The 24344-nt window shown below is 41.1% G+C and overlaps 2 protein-coding genes across 4 annotated transcripts in view; one reads left to right on the top strand and one right to left on the bottom strand.

Annotated features, from left to right (window-relative positions):
- Positions 1-16645, bottom strand: part of LOC137258675 (sodium/hydrogen exchanger 8-like) — a 24079-nt gene extending 7434 nt beyond the window's left edge. Inside the window, exons 1-11 of the mRNA XM_067796367.1 lie at positions 16270-16645; positions 15658-15812; positions 9527-9607; positions 9399-9448; positions 8922-9005; positions 8434-8535; positions 7951-8129; positions 7598-7736; positions 4472-4577; positions 3628-3744; positions 2604-2686 (exon numbers count right to left, since the gene is read on the bottom strand). Coding sequence (XP_067652468.1) covers positions 2604-2686; positions 3628-3744; positions 4472-4577; positions 7598-7736; positions 7951-8129; positions 8434-8535; positions 8922-9005; positions 9399-9448; positions 9527-9607; positions 15658-15812; positions 16270-16484 — 1311 coding nt within the window. The 5' untranslated portion in view covers positions 16485-16645. The remainder of the gene's footprint in view (positions 1-2603; positions 2687-3627; positions 3745-4471; positions 4578-7597; positions 7737-7950; positions 8130-8433; positions 8536-8921; positions 9006-9398; positions 9449-9526; positions 9608-15657; positions 15813-16269) is intronic.
- Positions 16646-24344, top strand: LOC137258678 (mpv17-like protein). 3 transcript variants are annotated; one of them, XM_067796370.1, is made up of 5 exons: positions 16646-16779; positions 17713-18021; positions 18351-18418; positions 19445-19594; positions 20547-24344. In XM_067796370.1, exons 2-5 carry the CDS (start codon positions 17727-17729, stop codon positions 20580-20582), a joined length of 549 nt encoding a protein of 182 aa, XP_067652471.1. In that variant the 5' UTR covers positions 16646-16779; positions 17713-17726; the 3' UTR covers positions 20583-24344. The 3 variants fall into 3 exon arrangements, with proteins under 3 accessions (XP_067652471.1, XP_067652472.1, XP_067652473.1); XM_067796371.1 differs by having other exon boundaries at positions 16648-16676; XM_067796372.1 differs by having other exon boundaries at positions 16699-16779; positions 17744-18021.

Raw genomic sequence — 24344 nt, 5'->3', positions numbered from 1 at the left:
TCCGAGAGCCATCGCCCAGGACGCCTTCCAACTCGATTGGACGGACAGGGTATTGTGGGCATTCCCACCTCTGCCACTGATTCCCAGGGTCCTCTCGCAGCTTGCCACCCAACCAGCTCGACTGTTAGTGCTTCTTGCCCCTCTTTGGTCGTCTCAAAGCTGGTTTCCGGTGTTACTCAGGTTTCTGGCACTGCCTCCTATCCTGTTACCCTTTCGACCGGACTTATTATCCCAGAACGGAGCGCCGCACCCGAATCCCAGGATTCAATGGGTGGTTTGGCCACTGTCAGGGATCGCCTCCAGGCGAGCAGAATTCCTGCACCGGTTGCAGACACAATTCTGGCTTCGCGGAGGGATTCGACAAACGTTCAATATGAGGATAGATGGGCCTGTTATGCGCGCTGGTGTGTCGACAGGGGGATTCTTGATCCCTTTTCTTCAACTTTAGTTGAAGTTCTGGAATTTTTACAGTCCCGGCTAGAGAACGGCCTTGCCGCGTCTACTATCCGGGGCTATTCCACGGCTATTTCGGCTTTCCATATTCCTGTCGACGGTGCTCTCTTGGGGCAGCACCCTCTTATGCAGCGTTTTCTACGGGTTGGCGACATTCATGCTATGTCAGCAGATCCTGCTCTGACAGTCTTTCATAAAGACTGGGTCAGTATAAGGTTGCCGGATTCTTACCGTCCTAAGATCGCAGGCGCTTTTCATGTTACAGCACCTATCGAGCTACCTACGCTCATGCAGCCTCCCTCGTCCGGTACCTCTCTTCGACGTGCTCACGTCTTAGATGTCCGTAAAACTCTCAGAGCTTATATCAAACGAACTGCTGATATCCGGAAGGATAAACAGTTGTTTTGCTGTTATGGCAGGGGGAGAGCTGGTCTGCCGGCGAACAAGCAAACCATTTCTAGGTGGCTTGTCTCTGCCATTTGTATGGCTTACACCCATAAGGGGTTAACTATACCCCAAGGGCTGAAAGCTCATTCGGTTAGGGCAGTGGCTACATCACAAGCTTATGCAGCGGCACTGCCCATTGAGGAGATCTGCTCAGCGGCTATTTGGAGCCGGCCGAGCACGTTCATCCGACACTATCAGTTAGACAAACACTCGAGGGAGCGTGCTCGGTTTGGTCAGACAGTTCTCTCCAGTGGGCAGGGTCGTGACCCCCCCTAGCTAAATGAGCTGATGACATCGAGATCATGTGTATTTTTACCTCTGGTGATGGATCAGTAAATTCATTAAAGTGGTGGATTTTATACTGGTGGTGGTTTTTGTATATATATTTATATATATATATATTAAAAAAAAAAAAAAAAAGAGAGAAAAAAAGTACCAAGAAGACGATGGCACTTTCTTATAGCGTCGATATACGCTACTGTTATTATGCACTGTTGTTCCCGGCACTGTTCGCTGGTTTGGGGAATGTACCATACAGTGTAGAGTTTAGGGCGTGGACTCATGTCCATCAGTCCTGAGCACAGCCGTTTATTGGCTATACCCCACATTTGCCACGCCCCCGCCTGATTGACATCAGCGGTCTCGGTGTTTGGGTAAGTGTTTCCTTTATCTCTCGCAGCTTCGGCAGTGTATGAGAGAGTGTGAAGGGTATATGTTAGCAGACAGAATGCCTCTCCCGACTCACGTTCGTTGGGAGTCTGTTTTATGCTATATATGTACCCCAAGGAGGACTTCTTCTGAAAAAGAATTATACAAACCTGTAGAGGTTATGAATTCTTTGAAGAATGTCCTCCTTGGGGTACGGCCACCCACCTCCCCACATTCTGTCTGACGAGTTCAGCATGAAATGTGAGGTGCGAGGTTCGCGGCGGGAGTTACCTGCTCTTGGCTGTCAAGGGGCCCAGGTAGGGGCCCTGTAGGGGTGGTCTCACAAGACAAAACGAGTTTTTTGTTTTGTAAAATATTTATTCAATATTGTTACAACTGTCGTAGGCATTTTAAAATGGACATTTTAATGCTATATATGTACCCCAAGGAGGACATTCTTCAAAGAATTCATAACCTCTACAGGTTTGTATAAATTTGTGGGGCGCATGTGTGTGTTAACATGACAAGGGATATAGTGGACTAGTAGAGCAAAGGAGGTGGGAGAAGGAACAGCCACACCAGACCCACGCAGAAGGCAATTTCTTGCACACTTCTGTGTGTGTTAGCGTGAGTGAGTTTAGCTTTACGCAGCACTCAGCAATATTCCTGCTATATGGCAGCAACCTGTAAATACTCGTGTCTGGACCAGACAATCCAGTGATCAACAACATGAGCAAGAATCTGCACAAGTGGGAACCGATGACGTGTCAACCAAGTCAGCGAGCCTGACCACTTGATCTCGTAAGTCGCCTCTTACGACAAACATAGTCGCCTTTTAATGCAAGCATGGGTTGCTGAAGGCCTATTCTACCCCCGGGACCTTCCTGGCCGTGTTAGCATGAGAGGGAATGTGTACTAGTCAACTGTGTAAGATGTAACATCACTCATTATTATCAATGATAAACTCGTAAACGATGTAACTTCTGTAAACAAAGTACAACGACTCCACATTGACTTTATCAACTTTTTTGCAGACAGGAAGTTCAAGTACTTACTATACTCCATATGACAAATGCTGGCTTCACGTTGACTTTAAAACTGAAAATGGCTAACCCAAGATAGGCAAAGACACACGTCTCTGAAAAGGGAAGAAAATCATCTCACCACTATTTATGTCCATCTTGATGACCTATCAAAACAATACCAAGGAAGTGGGATTCAGAACTTAGTATTTCTCAGTCATTACCTATTGTGGAACACCTGCTGTGTCTGCAGACCCTCCTACTAGACACAGGTTCCTAGACGACTCTGACAGTTTGATAGTGCAATGGCCAGCTTGGCTGCCTATGACACCAGGTCATGGTTTGGTCATGTGATCTCCGTGACGACTGATGTGACAGCAGGACAACCATTACATATATCCTTGACATACAATAACAATATCTGTCTTCAGACAAGTTAAAAATCCATAACAGTTATCAGTGTTCCATAATGATGAATATTTTCACTACAACTGAATAAATCGTCTTCAGCTCTAGTGGGTTGTGGCAGTCAGCTGAATCCTGATTCAGTGTTATGCTAATACACAATGCAGGTAGCATCATTATCACCAGGATATCAGGGCACAGCTGGCCTCATCAAGAGTCAAGTTACCATGACAAATGGCACTGACAGAAGACTAGATCCAGGACGCTAACATAAAAACTGGAAGTAGCTGTGCCCTACAGATTCTCCACACTGGTAACCTTGAGATTCTTTACTCTGATGATCTTGATGTGACCTCGAGATTCTCCACATTGGTGACCTCAAGATTCCCTACATGGATGACCCTGATATTCTCTACAATGGTGACACTGAGGTTCTCTACACTGGTGACCTCGAGATTCTCTACATCAAGAGATTATCTACAGTGTCACCTGCTTTTCTCAACCCTACTACATTGCCATTTTCAGATTACTTGCTGTAAAAACGACGACGTATCTGTAATGACTATTATGCTATATGGACTCGCATGTTATAAAGACTCACCTGATGTAAAGTCTCATCTGATGTAAAGACTCACCTGTTGTAAAGACTCACCTGCTATAAAGGCTATGGTACGGAATGTCTGTTGCACGGTTATCTGTGTGACGGCCGACAGGTTGTTATGGGTGTAGTGTGACATGACAATCCCACAGAACAAGATGGCCATGATACCTGAATAGTCAAACACAGGCAGCTGAGGGAATAAGATGTTCTAAATTGTGGAGATGTCGCTGATGGAACTATAAACATAGTGGTGAATTAAAAGAAATATCCTTTTACAGGTGCCTTGCAGGACTCATGATGTTCATACATGATCAGTGAATACACACAGCCTCTAAAATTTACTGATGTAACACATTAGCACATAATACAGGAGGTCTGTGGAGATCTGTTGTACCTATAGTGCCCAAAAGGGGTGGTATCTATTGTACCCTAGGTGTCCAGTAGAGGGAATGGGGATCTGCTGTACCCATGGTGCCCAAAGCGGGTGGTATCTATTCTACCCTAGGTGTCCAGTAGAGGGAATGGAGATCTGTTGTATCCTGGGTGCCCAGAAAGGGTGGGATCTATTACACCCTAGGTGTCCAGTAGAGGGAATGGGGATCTGTTGTATCCTGGGTGCCCAGAAGGGGAGGGATCTATTACACCCTAGGTGTCCTGTAGAGGGAATGGGGATCTGTTGTATCCTGGGTGCCCAGAAGGGGTGGGATCTATTACACCCTAGGTGTCCAGTAGAGGATATGGGGATCTGTTGTATCCTGGGTGCCCAGTAGGAGGGTAGGAATCTGTTGTATCCAGAACCCCTAGAAGCAGGGTGGGAATCTGTTGTTCCCTGGGCCCCCAAGAGTGCTCCTGTATCAATAAGTTCCTGTAACTGATGTAGGGACAAGATACTCACCTGACAGATGGATGCCCTCAGCCAACCCGTAAGGTAAATAGGAAAAAATAAACATCATCCCAAACTCCAATGAAGGTGTCTTGTGTAGATCAACAAACTTGAGTAACTGGAAAGATGTTAAGGACAGTAAAACGCTCACACACTCTGTGTTAGTCACATCTGCTTGGCTCACATGGTTGAATCTGGCAGTAGACAGAAGGCCAACAGGAAGTAGGTGAATGAGTCATCACTAAGTTTGTTGGTCTGTTGTTTAAGCAAACTGAGCAATTTTCCTGACATGATGGTAGTCTGTACTTATTCAACTCTGAACCAGACAATTCAGTGACCGACATAAAGAGCATCAATCTGTTGAGTGAGTGAGTAATCTTCAGTAACATGAATGATATACTTAGACAGCTATAAGTAATGGAGCCTTGTGCAAGCTTGTTCAATAGACAGCCCCTCACCACTTGGAGTCACCCCTCTGCCCGTGCATGTGCAGGCAACCAGGTAAGCATCCAAGCCCGTATCATCATTCCTTCTGCTGAAAAAAGCAGTGAACAAAATTGCGGGGGAGGCGGGTGGCCTACCGCAAAGACGGCTCTCTTCAAAGAATTGGAAACCTCTACAGGTTTGTCTAATTCTTTGTCATACAGATCGTCCTTGGGGTATATATATGCATAACTCAGACTCCCAAAGACCAGAGGCTAGTGAGAAGGGACTTCTGGCACAGTACGTAAAAATAGTAACTGTAATTATGAAAAATTAACTTATGCAAAACACGTTCACCTGTGATCTCCTGAGGTTTCCGCGAGAGGCATTATGCAAGGGAACTGACACGGAGCAACCACACTGATAACTGACCTCAGAGCTAAGCATGATGTATAGCACTGCAAAAAGTGCAAACATAACCCCACCCATATTGTGATCTCTAAAACATGCACCGTACGGGGGAAAAACCCAACCTAAAAACTGACAACAAATTGTAATAGATCATCAGTCGTGGGACAGGTTAACAGTGGAGACACAACACTAATACGCAGTAACAGCAGCGTCAACTGTGAATTAACCAAGACACACTTCGCCAGGGTGGCAGGACACTGTCCACTGGAGAGAACGGTATGACCAAAGCACGCTCTATCATGTGAGTGCGTATCAAGATGGTAATGCTTAATGCAAGGCCTGCTCCAAATAGCAGCAGAGCAAATCTCTTCAAAGTGACGATGCGAATGGTTTGGAAGCGGTAACTGCCCTGACTGAGTGAGCCTTCAACCCCTCAGGAGGAGGCTTGCCCTTAGCCTGGTAAGCAGCACAGATGACCGAAACTAGCCAGCGGGATAGGGTCTGTTTACCAGCTGGCAACCTAGCCTTCCTGCCAGTGTAACAGATGGGTACCCATACGGATCCCTTGTGTTCGTTTGTGTTCGTGGAAATAGCAGTGGAGTAGTCACGAAAGGTCAAAGCCGCCACGCCTTCTTCCAAACCTGCTTGCAAAAACTCCAATACTTGGACTAAATCTGCAGAAAAGGGATCTGCAATCCCCTAATCTGAACACCAGTGTGGACCACCTATCCTCATAATGAACGTTTGTCGAATCCCACCTTGAAGCCAGAATTGTGTCTGCAACTGCTGCTAGAATTCCGTGTGCCTTGAGGCTAGTCCTGACAGAGGCAGTGTGGTGCGCCGTTCTGAGTGAGAATGTCCGGTCGCAAAGGTAATAGAACAGGAGGCTGAGCCAGAAACCTGAGAACCACCAGAAACCAGCTCTGTGACGGCCACAGCGGTGCCAGAAGCACAAGAAGCCGAGCTGGCTGGGTGGACAACTGGGAGAGGACCCCGGGAATCAGGGGAAGTGGCGGAAACACCCACAGAACCTGTCCTGTCAACTCCAGCAGGAAGATGTCAGATGCCCACACCCTCTGGTCCGGTATTTTAGAGCTGAACATGGTTATCTGATTCATCCGGCCGGACGCAAACAGATCCACCTGGAGCGATTCGTTCAAATGGGACAAAACTCTGAATATTCGACGATTGAGCATCCACTCGCGCAGGGCCAGGATCCGGCAAAAGAGAGCATTTGCTCGCACATTCTTCAGCTCCGGGAGATAAACCGGAATAACCTGATCGCACCAGAGGAGGAAATCCCATGGCTCCCAAACGAGCGGTTGGGACACTGTGCCGCCTTGCTTCAAGATACAAGTCCAACTGAAGACAAACTATCTGGCCCCTGACATGATCCAGAAAGTGCTCAAAAACCTACCGCAGTTCCATGATATTATTGTGAAGACTGGCTTCGGCTTCGGACCAGTGTCCGGACACCGACAGACTGCCCAGAACGCCCACCCCAGCCTGTGAGGGAAGCATCGATTTGAACTGTAAGAGCTGGCATCGGAAGCTCCAAAGGGACCCCCTTGGAGAGATTCCTGACATCTGAGTGAGCCCACAGACTCGCCAAAGCTTGCTATTTGGGGCGCATCCTCAACAATGTCTGCCATACCACAGAGATGGTCACGCCATGTGACCCAAGAGACGAAGCCAAGTTCACGTGGTTGCTTGCAGCTGTAAGAGGAAGGAGGACACCATCTCCCATACTCTGCTGACCCAGTCGGGCAACAAAGACACTAGACCCTGATGTGTTGTGAACCTCGCCCTGAGCAAGACCAAGTCCTGGGTGGGTACCAGGTCAGACTTCTTGAGGTTGATGATCCACCCCAGTAAGACGTAAGCCAATCGCTGGGCTGAACCGAGCGAAGTGTATCCATCTTGAAGGATGGAACTTCTATCATGCGGTTCAACCCCTTGAGGTTGAAAATGGAACAGAACCCACCGTCCTTCTTCGGAGTGAGGAAGTACATGGTAAACTCTCAAAATTCTTTCCAGCACATACGTCTTGACGGTACGGTGACAGCAGAAGGAATGATGATACGGGCTTGGATGCTTACCTGGTTGCCTGCGCATGCACGGCAGAGGGGTGACTCCAAGTGGTGAGGGGCGAATAATGAACAAAAAAGATTTTTTTGTTTATTGGGCAATATTTTATTAAAACATTGATACAAATGTCACGTGACATATTCCGGCAGCAGAAATATATGCACCCCAAGTACAATCTCTAAGAAAAAGAACTATAGAAGTTTTATACAAGGATACCATTGCACTAACAAGACCACATGCCACACCAATGGCAGATGATGCAAAGAACATGAGACAGAATCTGCCCACAGCCTGGAAGAAGGCAGCCGCGCCGCTGGTCACCACCATGCCAGGGGCAGCGAACTCTACGATAGTGCTGGAAAACAAAAACACTGATGTGAAAACCTTCAGGTTATGATTCAGTTGACAATGATAATATACTTATGAATGGACTTAGAAATCATCTGTGGAATGGTGTGAGGCCGATGGAGCCTCCAGATAGAGACAAAACTCTGATGAGTGATGCAACTCTGCCCACACATCTCAACAAGTAATGTTCACAGAAGAAGTTAGTACAGCACTGCACTCACGTTGTCAGCACGATGGAGACTGCATCATTGAGCACACTCTCCCCAAACACCAACATGTACAGGATAGGGTCCACATCCAGGGCATGGAATATAGCCAAGGTGGCCACTGGATCCACAGCCGAGATCAGGGACCCAAACGCAAAACTCTCGATGATGTCCAGCTTGAATGCCACGTCTGCCTGTCAACACAATAACACAGGTTAACAATGACCACATCTGCCTGTCAACACAATAACACAGGTTAACAATGACCACATCGGCCTGTCAACACAATAACACAGGTTAACAATGACCACATCTGCCTGTCAACACAATAACACAGGTTAACAACGACCACATCGGCCTGTCAACACAGTAACAGGTTAACAATGACCACATCAGCCTGTCAACACAGTAACAGAGGTTTACTTTGAACATAGCTTCATAATGAGCATATTTTTCAACAGATGATGTTTGGTTTGAATCAGTTACATCCCTAGTTACCTGTCCCAGGAGGTAGATGCCACCGCCAACAACGACAGCAGATATCGCTGTTCCGAACACAGCAAACACCAAGATGGAACCAATGTTCTGGAAGAAATTACCCTGAAACAACACAAAACAGCACTGGAACACAACACAGCATTAGAACACAACACAGCATTAGAACACAACACAGCATTAGAACACAACACAGTATAAGAACAGAGCATCTTTAGAATTCATTCTTGTGTTCACAGCTGAGAAAGGGTACAAGTTATTGCAAGACAAGGCATCACAATGCATGGAGATTATCACTGGAGCAAGTGTACGATACTCATTTCACAAATGAATGTCAGCAATTTTTCTAGAGTGACAGTGGGGTTGATACATGAATTCTTACTCCAGGAAAATCTGAATAACAAACTTGTAAATATCATAAATCATTTTTTCTTAAATCTTTTGAGTTTCCTGAAGATAAATGCACTCATGAAGATCATTGACCCTCCTACCTTGTGTAAGTTGTAGCCAGATTCAAAGATGATGGGTGGCAGAAGCACGATGAAGAAAATGGTTGGGCTAAAGGCTTCTTCATTCTGGCAAACAGGCCAAACATGTATTACACATTGGGACAAACCAAAAAATGGAAACTTTATATGTTTTAATTTTTCTGTTTCTCAGTTTAGTGTGATAATGCTACCAGTGTGCTTGGTCATAGGCCAACTCTCCATGTGAAGGACAGCGTGAACTCCACCTTCACATGCCAGCAGGGAACCTGTGGCTTTGTGGGGGGAAAAAGCATTATTCCAGTAAGCAACCTGCACACCGCATAGTAATTGCTTTATTTTGGTTAGTGTTTTGTTTCTTTTTTCTGATCCATAAACACAAACAAACTTAAACAAATTATTGATGTCAGTGACTGGAAGACTTCACCTATGGTTCACTTAACTATGTCTACAAATTGTTGTATAGGAAATCTTCAATCTTACCTTCCAATTTCCAAAATTGAAAAGTTTGAGGATAAGACCGATCAAGGCACCTGGAATACAGAAAGAAGCTTTAACGTGTACTAACTGGACATCAAACTGACAACAGAGATAAGGAAATGGACACTCACCAACTAAGACAATTGCAATGCTCTCAGGCAGGTAGTAGAACTTGGTCTGGATCAGCATGTGCGTCAGCAAAATACTGATGGCTGAAAAGAGATTCTCACTGTTAGGTGCCTTGGGTGCATTTGAAACTCTCCAACCTTGTTGAGAATTTAATTCAGTTACTTATTTCACAGGTTTTCATAATTTTACTTCAGCCAGAAGTTTGGACTTTAATGATTTATTATATCAATGACTTCCAGCAAAACTGTAGAAAGAAATCTCCCCACAATACAGACCAGTTTGTTTCATGAAGCCAAGAGAGACAGAATGGTCTTGATTATTGCTTTTGAACTATTATGTGTAGAGAAACCACTCTGAAGGTATATATCCTCTTAAAAAAAAGTAGGGGACCCTGAACTTTGAAGTCTGGTAGAAAGAAAACAAATTGAGGAATGTTACAATGACATTCATCTTGTGTTTTTTAGGCATATCAATAAATCACCATAGACCATTTTTTCCTGTACTTTTCTTGCATCTGTGTATGGTCAAGGTTTTCAGAGTCAAATCACTGACTACATACTGAAAATTGTAAACCTGAAATTTTCATGTCATACTTCAGTCACCTAACAAGGGGGATAACTGAACGAACAGCTTTGCTTGAATGAAATCCATGTGGTGGTCCATTCTCAAAACATCCATTATTATTGTATCAACATTGACTCAGTCTCACATATCTCCCAAGTTTGACAATCGTACATTAAAAGTACACTTCCCCTGCTTTTTGTGAAGAGTATATTATTAATTTAATGTGAAGAAATAAGTTTAACATGGTAGATTAATAATAAGTCATAAACATTAAATTAATGTAGTGTTAGTTTCGGTCTGTTTCACAAGGTGTTCTCGAGGTGCATTGCCAGGGTTAGGGTGTTTGGAAACCACGCATGTGAATCTGTTCTTTTCATATATTAGTGAATTAAGTTACATTTGTGGTGTCATTCCATTGCCTGGTCACTCCATTCTTGAAAAATAATGTGTTGTAAATGTAAGACCTTGATAGACATTGATACTCCTTGCATTACATTTGGCTTAAAAAATTACCAATACTTTGAATGTAATTTAAGCAGGGCAATATCCTCGTAACTACTCATTCCTTAAACATCACAGTTTTACAATCTTGGCCCCTCAGGGCTCTCAGCTTCATTATTTTTCAGGAACAGCAAGTTACTCAGACATTACCCTGGATGTAACTATCATTTACACCAGTGCGGTGTTTGATAGAAATTATTAAATATATTCTGCCAGTATTTTCATGAAGAGTTAATACTGAATACTTTGTGAAAGATGTAATGAGCAGTGACACCAGTGTCCGTGTCTAGGTAATACTGGCATTCAGCAATAGTGTGGATGCATTGGCTTTTTATGGCTAGTACATGACATAATTGGATAGTTTATAATTTATAAGAAACTTTTCATGTGAAATTTGAGGAACGTGCAATTCAATATTAATATCAATGCACAAGGTATACACCATCAAAGTAAGCAAGTGTGGGATAGGAATACAGTTAATCTTCTTTGCTGTACACATCAAACCATTTTACATGTGTTACATGACAATTGTTTTCCCACAGTTTGTGATTTGGAACATTTCATGAAGGCAACCTGTAATGTATGTAAGTAGTTTGGACCAAACAGACAGGTGACTGACATCATAAGCGAAGTCCCAGGAGACACACGGTTGTCATGACGACCTGCAATTAAGCCTGTCATCTGAGGTCGAGAAGAAACATGCATCAAGGTCATCTGTGATATCAACCATTCACTAACATTCCTCAGCAGGGACCTGACATCCTCTACAACAAGCTCTGCTCTACAAGCTATGTCTTCAACGTTAGTGTTGGGAACTGGAAGCCAAATCCACTATCGGTTATTAGAGGATTTGTGATGAACAAATATCAATTATAATCAAAATAAATATATACATTTTAATGCATCATCTAGTTTAAGGGTTTTTACACCAAAGGTTTTTTAAATTAATGTCTTTTTATAACTAATATATACTGTCATGCAATGAAATGCATACATTAAAAAAGACACTGGAATTGTTATCAAACAATAAAAGTGGTAAAAGTTCTTCAATGCACATTACTTTATGCTGTTGAGCGCATGTACATTCGTGAATATTCGTCAAATTCAATGGCTAGTTTACTTCATTCAAGTGTGTTATACTACAACAATATGAGGGGTTCAAAAACATTTTGAAAAGCGACTCTCCACAGGGCAATTGACTTCAAGAAAATAATTTGTCCTCACTAATTTTCCACTTACCCTGGTTTTATGACACAATGAGAGATATTAATGTTTACTGGACTATTAATCTAAGAGTCATAAGTTCATTCTCTACTCACTCTACTTTATTATTAGTGCTAAGTTTAATAGCTTCATTATGAGCAGATATGAAATGAAATCCAAGTCTATTTGCACTTTTAACCAAAAGTTAATTAGAAATTATCTAGTAGTCAACGGACCATTATCTGATTGCCCGAAATGAAAACTGACTTGTTCCCGGCATCGGGATTTTTGAACCCCTGAATATTTCTGATTAATATGTTTTTAACAACCAATAATCTTTTTCATCCTTCTTACCATCCATTTTCAAGTATTTTCAATCACTGAATCACTACTCAACTTGCACAGGATCATCAACCTTGCCTCGTTTGACAAATCATAATTCAACAAACTACATAATCTGCTGACAAAGACGCACACTGCTGATGGGATCCCCTCAATCTCCACGGTATAATCAGTTCTCTCCACAGCACCATTCAATACTCTTTCTTGCAGACACATTCACCAACAAAGTACCTAAGAACAACCCCTCTCCCCACCACTACTAATTCAAAACCTCAATGAACAATGAATCCCTGCCAACAGAAAGCAAGCAAACATATTCCAAGAAAATGTCCATCTAAAACACAAAAACTATACTAAGACAATCTGTTTACAAGATAACATACACAGACCAGTATATCCACTAAAACTCTCGCTATCAGCAACAATGTGTACAGAAACAAGTTGAAACACTTCAACATGTGTCCCTATTACCAGTAACGCTGTGTACAGCAAAGAGTGGAAACACTTCACCTTGTGTCAGTATTACAAATAAGTGGAAAGACTTCAACCATGTGCTGCTGTCACCAATAATTGTTCTGTTTAGAACAAGTGGAAACACTCTACCCTGAATTGCTTATATCGATAATAGAGGAAAACGTGGCAACTCTTCACTATGTGTCGCTATAATGTTGTGTACAGAAACAAGTGGAAACACTTCACCTTGTGTCGTGTTACAGTTAATTATTTGTCCTGACTAAAGGTATAAGAAATCCCCTCAGAACCAGACAAAAATACAATGATAAACAAAGGTTTCTTATACAATGCAACTGAGTCAGATCTAAAGTGATGGGTCACAAATAAAATATCAACTCACCAAAGTCTTGGTTTGAGAGTGAGAAACAGTTATACTGAATATTAAACGCGTATGGCAAGCGGTCAGCCAGTGGTTCATGTTGACGAAGAGGCAGGCACATGGCAATCTGTTTACGATTGCGAATGATGTACTCCAGTTATCCATGTGTCCATGTGTGTTGTCAACACAATAACCAGGCTCAGTCTTTGAAGATCCGTGTCGTGTTATCATTTCAGAAACTACTAGTTATATAGGTACTAATGTACACTTGGTATCCTCATCACTTTCTTTATATATATATTTACATTTATGATACGACCCATAACAACTAGCACTCAAAACTCTAAACATTGTGATCCAATAATAATTATCATTTAATCAATAATACAATTTACAGAAAATACACTCTCGTAAGCAGCTATTAGCAATAAGTGGAAAGACTTCACCTTGTGTTGCTATCACGAATAATGTTGTGTACACCAACATGAGGAAACACTTCACCATGAGTCGCTTGTATTGATAATGTTGTGTAGAGCAAGTATTACTGATGTCTACAGAATCAAGTGGAAACACTTCACCATGAGTCACTTGTATCGATAATGTTGTGTAGAGCAAATAGTTTAAACACTTCACCATGTGTCGCTATTACTGATAATGTCTACAGAATCAAGTGGAAACACTTCACCATGTGGCGCTTATATCAATAATGTTGTGTACAGTGACAAAAGAGAATTCTTCACCATGTGTAGCCGTTACCAATACAGTCATCCCTCGCCATAACGCGGATCTTGGGGTCCACGGATGACCCCCCGTGTTATTAGACATCTGCGGTATAGTACCTATTACATAATGTGGAACAAAGGCCGAGTTAGATCGTATATTCCAAGGACATAACAAAACTGCTGTTTCATGAATAGGATTCAGTAAAAATATATCGTATCGTTGAAGGTGAAAATAAACAAACTTTGAAATGAAAACATATATATGTACGGGAAACTTTGCAATAAAGAATCACTACCTGTTATCAAAGACGTATAATCACGTGAAGATATGTCTTTGTTGTTATTCAACCAAGCCGGAAATAGCGATCATCTGTGCACAGATGTTTTGGTCCAATGTACTGGTGATTCAGGTAAAAACGATCCCATAATATTACATCAAAGAATTTCTATTCCATTATCAGAATATTTTACATATTAAGCTGTTATTGTAACAGATTATTTTACATTGCTATCTGGCTAGTATATAATGCGTGTTTTCTGCAAACATATTTAATATAACAATGAACACAGGCCGTTACCTTTCTAGATACAATTTACGTAGGAGACAGTTTGACAAGTCACCGCTGACTTTCCATGATACTTGCAACTTTGATTGTAAAAAAACAAAACTTTGCCCATTTAATTGTTGAAACTGACTTCAGTGAGTCAGTAACACGGGTCTCGGAGTCAATGGATTACGAGACTGTAATCTGTTGGTGACTGCTAAGAATAATGTGAAATTGGTGCTATCGGGGTAGGCGTGAAAAACGGACCCTCATGAATGAGGTATGCGGAAGTTGTATGCGTATGGAATGAGGTAATGCTCTCACTGTGTTTCCGTTGTTTCTGTCAACAGTTTTAATAAATAAAATTGGGATTGAATTTAATCAAATAAAATGTGGTTTCTGACACCATACATCCTGGGATGACTGTGTCTTACCAAGCTAAAGAGCGGTGTGTTGCATCACAGCAAACGTTGTAAGTACTCGTCGTAACTCGACTGATAACATGTCTGGTCTTTCATAAGTTACTGCTACGATGTTGGTACAATTATTATTGAGAAAACCCTGCATGTTTTAAGCATCTGAAACACAATGGATATGTACGATAAACACTACCAGTTGCCATCCGCACTGAATTTGGCTAGTTTACGTAAGTTATAAGAGTGCAGCAACAGATTTGTTGATGAGCTATTTTCGATTTAATGAAGGGGTGTGATCGCAGTACAACCTTTTTATGGGAGCCATGGATTACCCCGCGGTTTAACCGAATCCGCGGTATTGCAAAGTGCGTTATTGCGAGGGATGACTAACTGATTTGTACAGCAACAAGTGGAAATACTTCACTTGTGTCCCTACTCCTAATAATGTTGTGTAGAGCAAAAAAGTGGAAACAATTCACCATGTGTCAGTAACATAGATAATGTTGTGTACAGCAATATGAGGATACACTTCACTATGCGTCGCTGTTATCGATAATGTTTATACAGCAGCAAGTGGAAACACTTCACCATGTGTCGCTAATACAATCACAGTTAAACTGTCAAATTGATTTCAGAAACAAGCAGGTACAGATCAATAAACAAATTAATAAATACAGCGGCGGAGACCACCAACTTGGGACATCCTGACAACACCTGGGGCAGCAACCACCCAGAAGCTGCTAAACAGTTTCACAATCCTAGGAGTCTATTGGATAATAAACTACCAATATATATCATGATACAGAAAACTAAACAAACACTGATGCAAAGAAGATATCTTACAAATGTTGCAAATGTCTTGGGTGAATTAATTTGTTTCTTATGTCACAGTTGTTCAAAGATATCCTAAGTCATGACCATATCTTCAAAAAGCTGGTTTCCTACAGTGGTTATCAGTTTTAACGATGGGATACAGACTGCATCCTGGTATATTTCTTTGGTATTTACCCACGATGAGCAGCACGAAGAAGATAGTGAGACTGCTACTGTGCTCTTCCTCTGCTGCACCTTTCTTGGGCAGGTCCTCCTCAGGTGACAGTTCGGTACTTTTTGGCAGAGGCATTGTTGATGTTGTGATATTCAGTGCAGTTCCATTAGTGCCACTGTAAAGTGTTACAAAACAATATTAGATATAGATGAAGATACTGGTAAGAGCTGTCAGTTTCATAGATACAGCAGGGTAAGAAAAGTGGGTGAGTGAGTGAGGGAGGGAGGGAGGGAGCAAGCTGACAACTGAGAGCTGATGTTTGCGTTTGTTTTCTTTGGTGTTTTTAGCTCTACATTCACCAATACATTTGTATCATGTGTGACCATGATGACAGTGCTCTATGTATTTTAAGTTTGGATCGAACAATACTGTTATTGACACCTTGACTATAGTCTGTGTGCAGTGAAAACGTACTGATAGATTTCACTTTAAACCAAAAAGTACATCGAAAAGAGTGAAACTGAGAGCTGAGAATCCTTATAATTTTATCTTTCCTACTGAACATTTAATCTCAGAATTTTATTCAACTTAGGACAAAAGTTGTCTGGCAAACAATTATAATGGAGACTTACTTTGCTGTAGTATTAACCTCCGCTACTGTTACAGCAGCTGGGGTCAGTGTCGTGAAGGGTGCGGGTGGGGGCGGTGTGATGGCTCGTTTTGTCCTATGGACCTCTCTCTTTTGCTGTTCTCTGTCTCTCCCAGTCCCATCTTGAGGGTTGATGGCATCAGCCAGATACATCACCAGCACAGCCACGAAAGCGGCTAAGAATGGCTTATATTGCATCGTAACTCTTGATATACATCAACTTTCCAAAGAGGTTCACAATTATCTCTAGTTATCAACCAGCTGTCATTGCCAAAATCATATCTTTTTCCCCTTTGTACAAACTCACAGTCGCGTGCCGACACGAAGCGGAAGTTGTCAAATTCTGGAGCCTCTGTTTCATTCCAAGATGTCTGCGCCCAGAGGAAATAGGTGAAGTATAGTATAACGAGTCAGTGACATTACACCTGAGGAAAGGTCGTTTGAGAGGGAAAGACACAGACAAAATTCCTGCACTGAAATCAGTGATAACCGGGTAAACAGAATGTAGGTCTAGTCTTACAGTAAATCGAGGCAAGTGTAATAAATCGAGGCCGTGATGATACATCGATGAAACGTGAGGCCGTGTTGAAAAGTGTCATTGATCTGTCTTTGGGTCATCCTTCATGTATCACGCGTGTCAGTCCCACATAAATTATATGATACTTTCAGAACAGTTCCATCACTATCCTATGACCTATTTCTAACCGACCTTGAAACTGTAGACTCTGAGGAAGAATCTCGTTCTTGGGGTGGTCAGCTGCTCTTCTTCCGGAGCAACATTTAACATCTTTGATAGGCCCGTCTAGAAGCTGAGTAGATGAAGAATGAGAACTTCTTTTGTTCATTGAGTGTGACGTTTCGACATAGATACTAATGTGGTTGTCAAGCAAATGGTGACTTTACTCAACCCAAAAAGTACTAGAATTTGAAAATTGCAAAGAAAGTGAAATCCCCAATATGATATATGTTGTATTTGACCACTTTCTAAATGGCATTGTGTAACCATAGCTTTCGGAAGTGGGAGGGGTCAATTTACACATATCAGAGAGGTACACAAAGTATGCATTGTACACTACCAGTTGTCTGACTTTCATTTTTGTGGAAGTCGCGGTGGCTGACCGGTTAGGCGGCTGACTTTGTGTGCTGGCGATTAGGTGCCTGACCCTGAGGGTGCAGGTTTGAATCCCATACAGGACTCAACCAAAACAGTACTAGAATTTGTATGTTACTAAGGAAGTGTAATCCCAAATATGACATATGCTGGGGGTTTGTTGCCGATTTGACTTTTTTGTGACTATTTTGACTTTGATGTTCTGTGGCCATTTTGACTATAACCCTTTAATAATGAAGTTTCTAACTACAGTTTCAAGGTATCATATTGAAAGCATGGGTAACAGTATATTGTTCAAATTGCTGTGTTATACAGACCCTCCAGACAAGATGGTGTTGATCTTCAGGAAGCACCCCATGCTCAACACCATGACAACCTATGCAATATTATGGACCATTGCTGATGTCTCAGAGCAGAAATTCATCTCAAAGAAAAAGAAACTTGACGTGTGGAAAACTGCCCGAATGACAGTGGTTGGGTCAATGGTGATTGCTCCCCTTGTTGTTGGGTGGATCCGACTTGCAGAACGTGCCTTGCCAGGAACACACTTCAGAGCTGTCATCAAGAAGGTTGTTATTGAGCAGCTTGTGTTTGCTCCTGTTGGCAATTTGAGTTTTTACACATGTAAGTAGACAACCTGACCTAAAATTTTCCCATACAACTTTCTTTGTAAGTCATATTTGTCTGATCAATGAGTTGATCAGCTCACTTTCGTTGTTTATAGGTTAGTACTGTTAGTTTTGCTGTTCCCCTATGTATTCGATAGATTAGTCCTAAGAGTTGATTTGTGCTGTTCCCCACTGTAGCTCAATGGTTTGAATATACTAGTATACTTTTTTGAGGGGACAAGATGACATGTGACTCCTTTGGCTTTTCTCCCACGTAATCTCAATGCATCTAAACCATTGTTCCATGTAATGTCATTCAACCCAGCACTCTCAGTATGTTTTCAGCTACCAGTCTCCTGGAAAGGAAGGATGTTGTTACAGAAATCAAGGCAAAGTTCCTCAAAACATACAAGGTGAGAAGGGAGTAAAATAAACAGGAAGGGAAGGAAGTAGAATAGACATTGTTACAGTTAAGAATTTACCGTGACAAACAATGTAAGAAAAGCCCTTGTGAACCAGCAAAGCAGAACAAAGACAAGTTTAAAATATTTAAATCTTGTATTATTACGCAAGGAGAGCAAGATATACAAAGTCACAAGTCAATTTCACAATACAGATTTCAAATACAATACAAATGTGGCAAAAGCTAGGGCAGTGGGTCACAAAAAATATAGTATAGCAAACTCACCAAAGTTTTAGTGTGAGAGAGAAACAGACTTGCAGAATGAACACAGTGAGTGGTCTGACAGCAGCAGATCAGGCGTTGGAGATGAAGCATTGGTCGAGGCAGAATGATAAACTCCAGTGAATGAATATGAATGTGTGTATCTGTGTCCCTCGCAACACAACATCCAGCCTTTTTATATATATATATACTCAGTCATTTCCCGAAAGTTCGGGCACATACGGCCATCGTTAACTCTGTAGAATTCCCTTGAATAAGTCTCCCCGGAAGTAAACACATAGAAAGCGAAGAGCAGATAAATTCTGGAAAACCAGAATCCTAAAAGTGCTGACCATCTATTAAATGAAATGTGACCCATCATAATTTTTATTCAAAAACACTAAATGTTGTGACCAAATAATAATTATTACTTAATTAATAACAAAATGTACAGAAAACACACACTAATAACAATATGGACATGATGAAAGTGAAGAAGGGGTAAAATAGATATGACAGGGAAGATGGCATGGACAATAGACATTAAAGGGAAGAATGGAGTTGAATAAACATGAAATGGAAGGAGGAGAAAAAATAAACATTTTACATTGTAATGGAAGAAGGCAGTAAAATAGACATGAAAGGAAGAAGGGGTAGAATAAACGTGAAAGGAAAGAATGGGCTAAAATAAACGTGACAGGGAAGAAGGGGATTTAACCCAATGCACTTAAAGGTGAGCTTGTGCACATGTGATGATTATTGCTCTATGCATCAGACTGGCCTGATGTTCTGGCCCTTCGTCCAGACGGTCAACTACTCGGCTGTACCTCACCTCTACAAACCAGTCTTTGTAGCTGGAGCATCCTTCATGTGGAGTCTCTTCCTCTGCTTTATGAAAGAAGATCCTGTGAGTGCCCAACCCATGGTAAGACTGTCGCATTATCCTGTACTTTGTAACCATGGTAACACTGTCACATTATCCTGTACTTTGTAACCATGGTAACACTGTCACATTATCCTGTACTTTGTAACCATGGTAACACTGTAATACCATCGGCCAGGGAGTTGGGGGAAGGGGGTTGGGGGAAGGAGAGTCTTCAACTGAGACAGTCTGATCCCTTCCTGACACCTTTTTAGATGTTCCTTCTGAATATTTCTCTATTTGAAAGAAACTTTATTTTATTTTTTACATACCTCTTATCATCATTATATGCATACGTGCCTTATTCTTCAAGAACAGACTGCACAAGTCAAGATCAAAAGCTTGCTAACCTAACACTCGCCAAGCTGGTTCGAATAAAGACATCAATGTGACTGGTAAGGTCACTGCAGTCTGTCATGTGGCCGCTTGGTAAAGTCATTCCTTTCTTATTCAGGTACTGAATCAGAGATCTCTCTACTGTAGTTACTATGCCTTTTTTGACTGTGGCTGTAGATTGCCTTGTGGTCAACATTTCTTTACTACCTGGTGTGGTTACTTTATTAACTTTGAATAAGAATATTCTCGTGGGTGTTGAGTTTTCTGTTCTTGTCGATTATTTTTCTCTTGCTAGTTGTTCTGCTCTGGTGCTTTTTGAATGGACTCTGTGATATTTGGTTCTTGTTTCGATATCTTGGACTGTGGGTCCTCGTATATCTCTCGTTTGTTCCTCACTTCATGTTTTTTTTTCTGTACTTTTTTGACTGCGATTTGTTGTATGTGATGTCAAAAATGGCAGTCCCTCGTGTCTTCCTGGTCAGTTAAACCAGTATGGTTTACGCAGGGTTGTGTTAGTGCAGTGTTTGTCTCGGATACGCCTTGCCTGTAATGATGATAAGAGGTAAGTATGTAAATATCTGAAATATTTAGATTTTACCAATTTTATTTTTTTCCTTAGAATGAGAACAATGGCCAGGAATCCAAGTGCAGTTAACGAGGGCAAAGATTAGAGAGGTGTCCAGCAGCTAGTCTATCGATCGTCAACTCCAGGGATCAACACTGCGGACCATTTGCTCTGAGTTGATCCAGGAACTTGTTAATCTGAGGCCACAACATTTTGTTTGTTTGTTTGTTGATCTAGGAATTTGTGAGATACATTGTTTATCAGCACGTGGGCAATGGGGTAGACTTGTGTTGAAATCGTTTGCTTGTCACACTGAAAGTCAGTGTTCAGCTACCCACATATGTACAGTGTGTGAAGCCCATTTCTGGCGTGTTCCGCCATGATGATGTTGCTGTATTATTGCACAATCCACCAGAACCCCATCTCATTCTAATCAGTGTGTGATTAGTGTTTTGATGAATACACACAGTATTTCTCTCACCAAGATGAATAGTTATATTAACCAGTTGGAACTCTGTTCAGCATCTTATACCCAGCAACATCCACAGGTCTAACGTCCATCTCCTTATTGTGTTGTGTAAGTCTTGCCATCCGAGTCAGCCCTCGGTGATATGTTCCTTGTCAGCTTCAGGGGCTTTGTTTATATAATACTTCTCCCAAGAGGATGTTTATACAAATATTTATACAGTTTTATCTATAGATACCTTTATAGCAATACAGATTTGTTTACAAACAGTGAATTGATTTTACACATATTTTTACAATTATTTTTATTGTCTTATGGAAAATACATTTTATTTTAGTGAACTGAAGTTTTTACTTTTCATAGTTTCTAGAGAAAATGGTTTCTCCATTGTGTATGAATGTGATTAAGACATATCTTGTATGACTAGGGATTGGGGAACAAGCTGCTGTCGCTATAGCAACACCCCTCCCATACAACATATAATAGTCTACTTCTAAATATAATAAGGAACATTTCACTGCACATAATGCTTGCTCAAAGCCCTAAATGCACAAAGTCACACAGCACCGGATTACAAGCCACAAAAGAAGGATTATCATTGATTCTCAAGTGAGATAATTTCTATAATGCTCCTATTGCTCCAATATATTTCTCAGGTGAAAGGAACAGATTTGCTCAAAATGATTGACTTGTTCTTCAAGATCCAGCGCAGGATCAAGGATGTCTTTCACAGATGACAGTGAAATAAGACTGCATCCATCCTGAAGAGTGTAAACTACTTAGTGACCAGTTAAGCTTTGAACCAACAAGCATACACTCTTTTTTGTCATCATCATAAAACATGATATGCATTATCATACAAGTTTACAAACTGCATGTTAAACAGAAGCAAAGAAGTATGGTGAAAACAATTTGGTGTGATATGAATTTGTAATTTATCTTTATCAGATGAACACCTGTATGAGTAATTGTTGTTGATAAAATTGTAATATGTTGGGGTCATTCAAACTGAGACTAAGGCACCAGAGTATTATTTAACAAAAACAAGATCCGAAAGTAAAGTCAAACTGTATGTTGTTGTCATATTTTGTAATGGACTTTTCAAATTTGGAGTGTGTGTGAATGTGTATTGAACATGTGTGAAAACACTGCTTAGTCAACACAATGTTGAACAAGGAGGTCGTGTAGTGTTTGATTGAAGCTCTGAGTGTGAGGTATGTATATCTGGTAGTGCTTGATGACGTTATGTTTCATTATCACTATCTCAAGGTTCTCAATGGTGCAGTTCTTGTTAACCATACCAAAACCGATGATGAACAAGATGAATGTTAGGGATATTGCTCACAACCATTGTTATCAAAAGTGTTACATCAATACTGCTTGTCTTTTTATGTTTCTTCATATAGTTAATTGCTGGCATGTCTGTGATTACCCTGGTGATTTTGTTATGACATAATGACTACATGATATAGCATTGTATGTTTGTGTTATAACTTAATGCCTACATGATATAGCATTGTTTGTTTGTGTTATAACTTAATGACTACATGATATAGCATTGTTTGTTTGTGTTATAACTTAATGCCTACATGATATAGCATTGTTTGTTTGTGTTATAACACAATGACTACATGATGTAGTATTGTATGTGTGTGTTATAACATAATGACTGGTAGAAAGTTCTAAGTTCATTTTGATACAAAAGACTTTAGTAAAAATTGGTTCTTCATTAAGCATCAGAAGGCTAATGTATGGTGTTGGGACTTCATGTTATAACAAAAGACTTTGATAATATGTTGTTGCCTTCAAGTTCTATGTGATGATGTAGGTTTTACACAAGGTTCCAGTATGATGAAGTATTTCTGTGTTATTACACATGGTCTTGACATGATGTGTTATGCCCATTAGAAGAGGACCTTGTCCTGTAGTGACCTCATAACCTCAAACCACCAGGCTGATATAATGTGATGACAAGACCTTGGTGTGATGGTATTTCAGGTTGTAAAATGTCTGTATGATGTAATGCATTGTCCTTGTCATATCCTTAGGAACAAGACAAAAAACATCCCGACAAAGGCCACCTAGACACCATATCACTACATGTTGATTGATGACTTTTCTGATGATAATGCTGTTACATCACATCTTCATGCCATTACAGCATCGTACAACGAATGTATTTCAATTTCACATCGTGTTATAATACGATGGCTTCTTTTATCCTCAGGACTTCACAACATGCTGTCATGAATGACAGGTGTTGTGTACTTAAATCTCGTTGCTGGATGTCACTGCCAACTTTAAACTGTTGTTGAACTGCCCACCGGGACAGATTATAATGCCAAGTCCAAGTTGTTAGAATGCTTTACCAGGTGATGTGATTTAAGCCAAGTTGTTAGAATGCTTCACCGGGTGATATGATTTAAGTAAAGTTGTTATTACGTTTCACCGTGTGAGATGATTTAAGTCAAGTTGTTTGAATGCTTTACCAGGTGATGTGATTTAAGCCAAGTTGTTAGAATGCTTCACCAGGTGATATGATTTAAGTAAAGTTGTATTAAGTTTCACCGGGTGAGATGATTTAAATCAAGTTGTTAGAAAGCTTCACTGTGTGATATGATTTAAACCAAGTTGTTAGAATGCTTCACCGGGTGATATGATTTAAGTAAAGTTGTTATTAAGTTTCACCGGGTGAGATGATTTAAGTCAAGTTGTTAGAAAGCTTCGTTGTGTGATATGATTAAAGCCAAGTTGCTAGAATGCTTCACCGGGTGAGATGATTTAAATCAAGTTGTTAGAAAGCTTCACCGGGTGAGATGATTTAAGCCAAGGTTTTAGAATGCTTCACCTGGTGAGATGATCAAGCCAAGTTTCTAGAATGGCTCACCGGGTGAGATGATGTAAGCCAAGTTGCTAGAATGGCTCACTGGGTGAGATGATCAAGCCAAGTTGCTAGAATGGCTCACCGGGTGAGATGATGTAAACGAAGTTGCTAGAATGGCTCACCGGGTGAGATGATCAAGCCAAGTTGCTAGAATGGCTCACCGGGTGAGATGATGTAAGCCAAGTTGCTAGAATGGCTCACCGGGTGAGATGATGTAAGCCAAGTTGCTAGAATGGCTCACCGGGTGAGATGATGTAAGCCAGGCTGTAAGAATTCCCCTACTGGGTAAAGTGTTTTTACCAATGTGGTTAATAGACATATTTAACCACTTTGTTTGAATACCCCTTTGGGTAAAACTATCTAAACCTTTAATATCGTGCCATTGTGATATATTTTCTGTGAGATTCGATTTTTTTATGTGAGGTGAGATACATCTAAAGTGAAAAGTTGGTTATATTGTGTGCTGTCATTCATTCAGGGAAATAAATCTACTTCTTGTGTA

Source organism: Haliotis asinina, chromosome 12, assembly GCF_037392515.1.
Source record: "Haliotis asinina isolate JCU_RB_2024 chromosome 12, JCU_Hal_asi_v2, whole genome shotgun sequence".
In the NCBI taxonomy this organism is placed as follows: domain Eukaryota; kingdom Metazoa; phylum Mollusca; class Gastropoda; order Lepetellida; family Haliotidae; genus Haliotis; species Haliotis asinina.
This window is presented reverse-complemented; position numbering and strand designations above follow the sequence as displayed.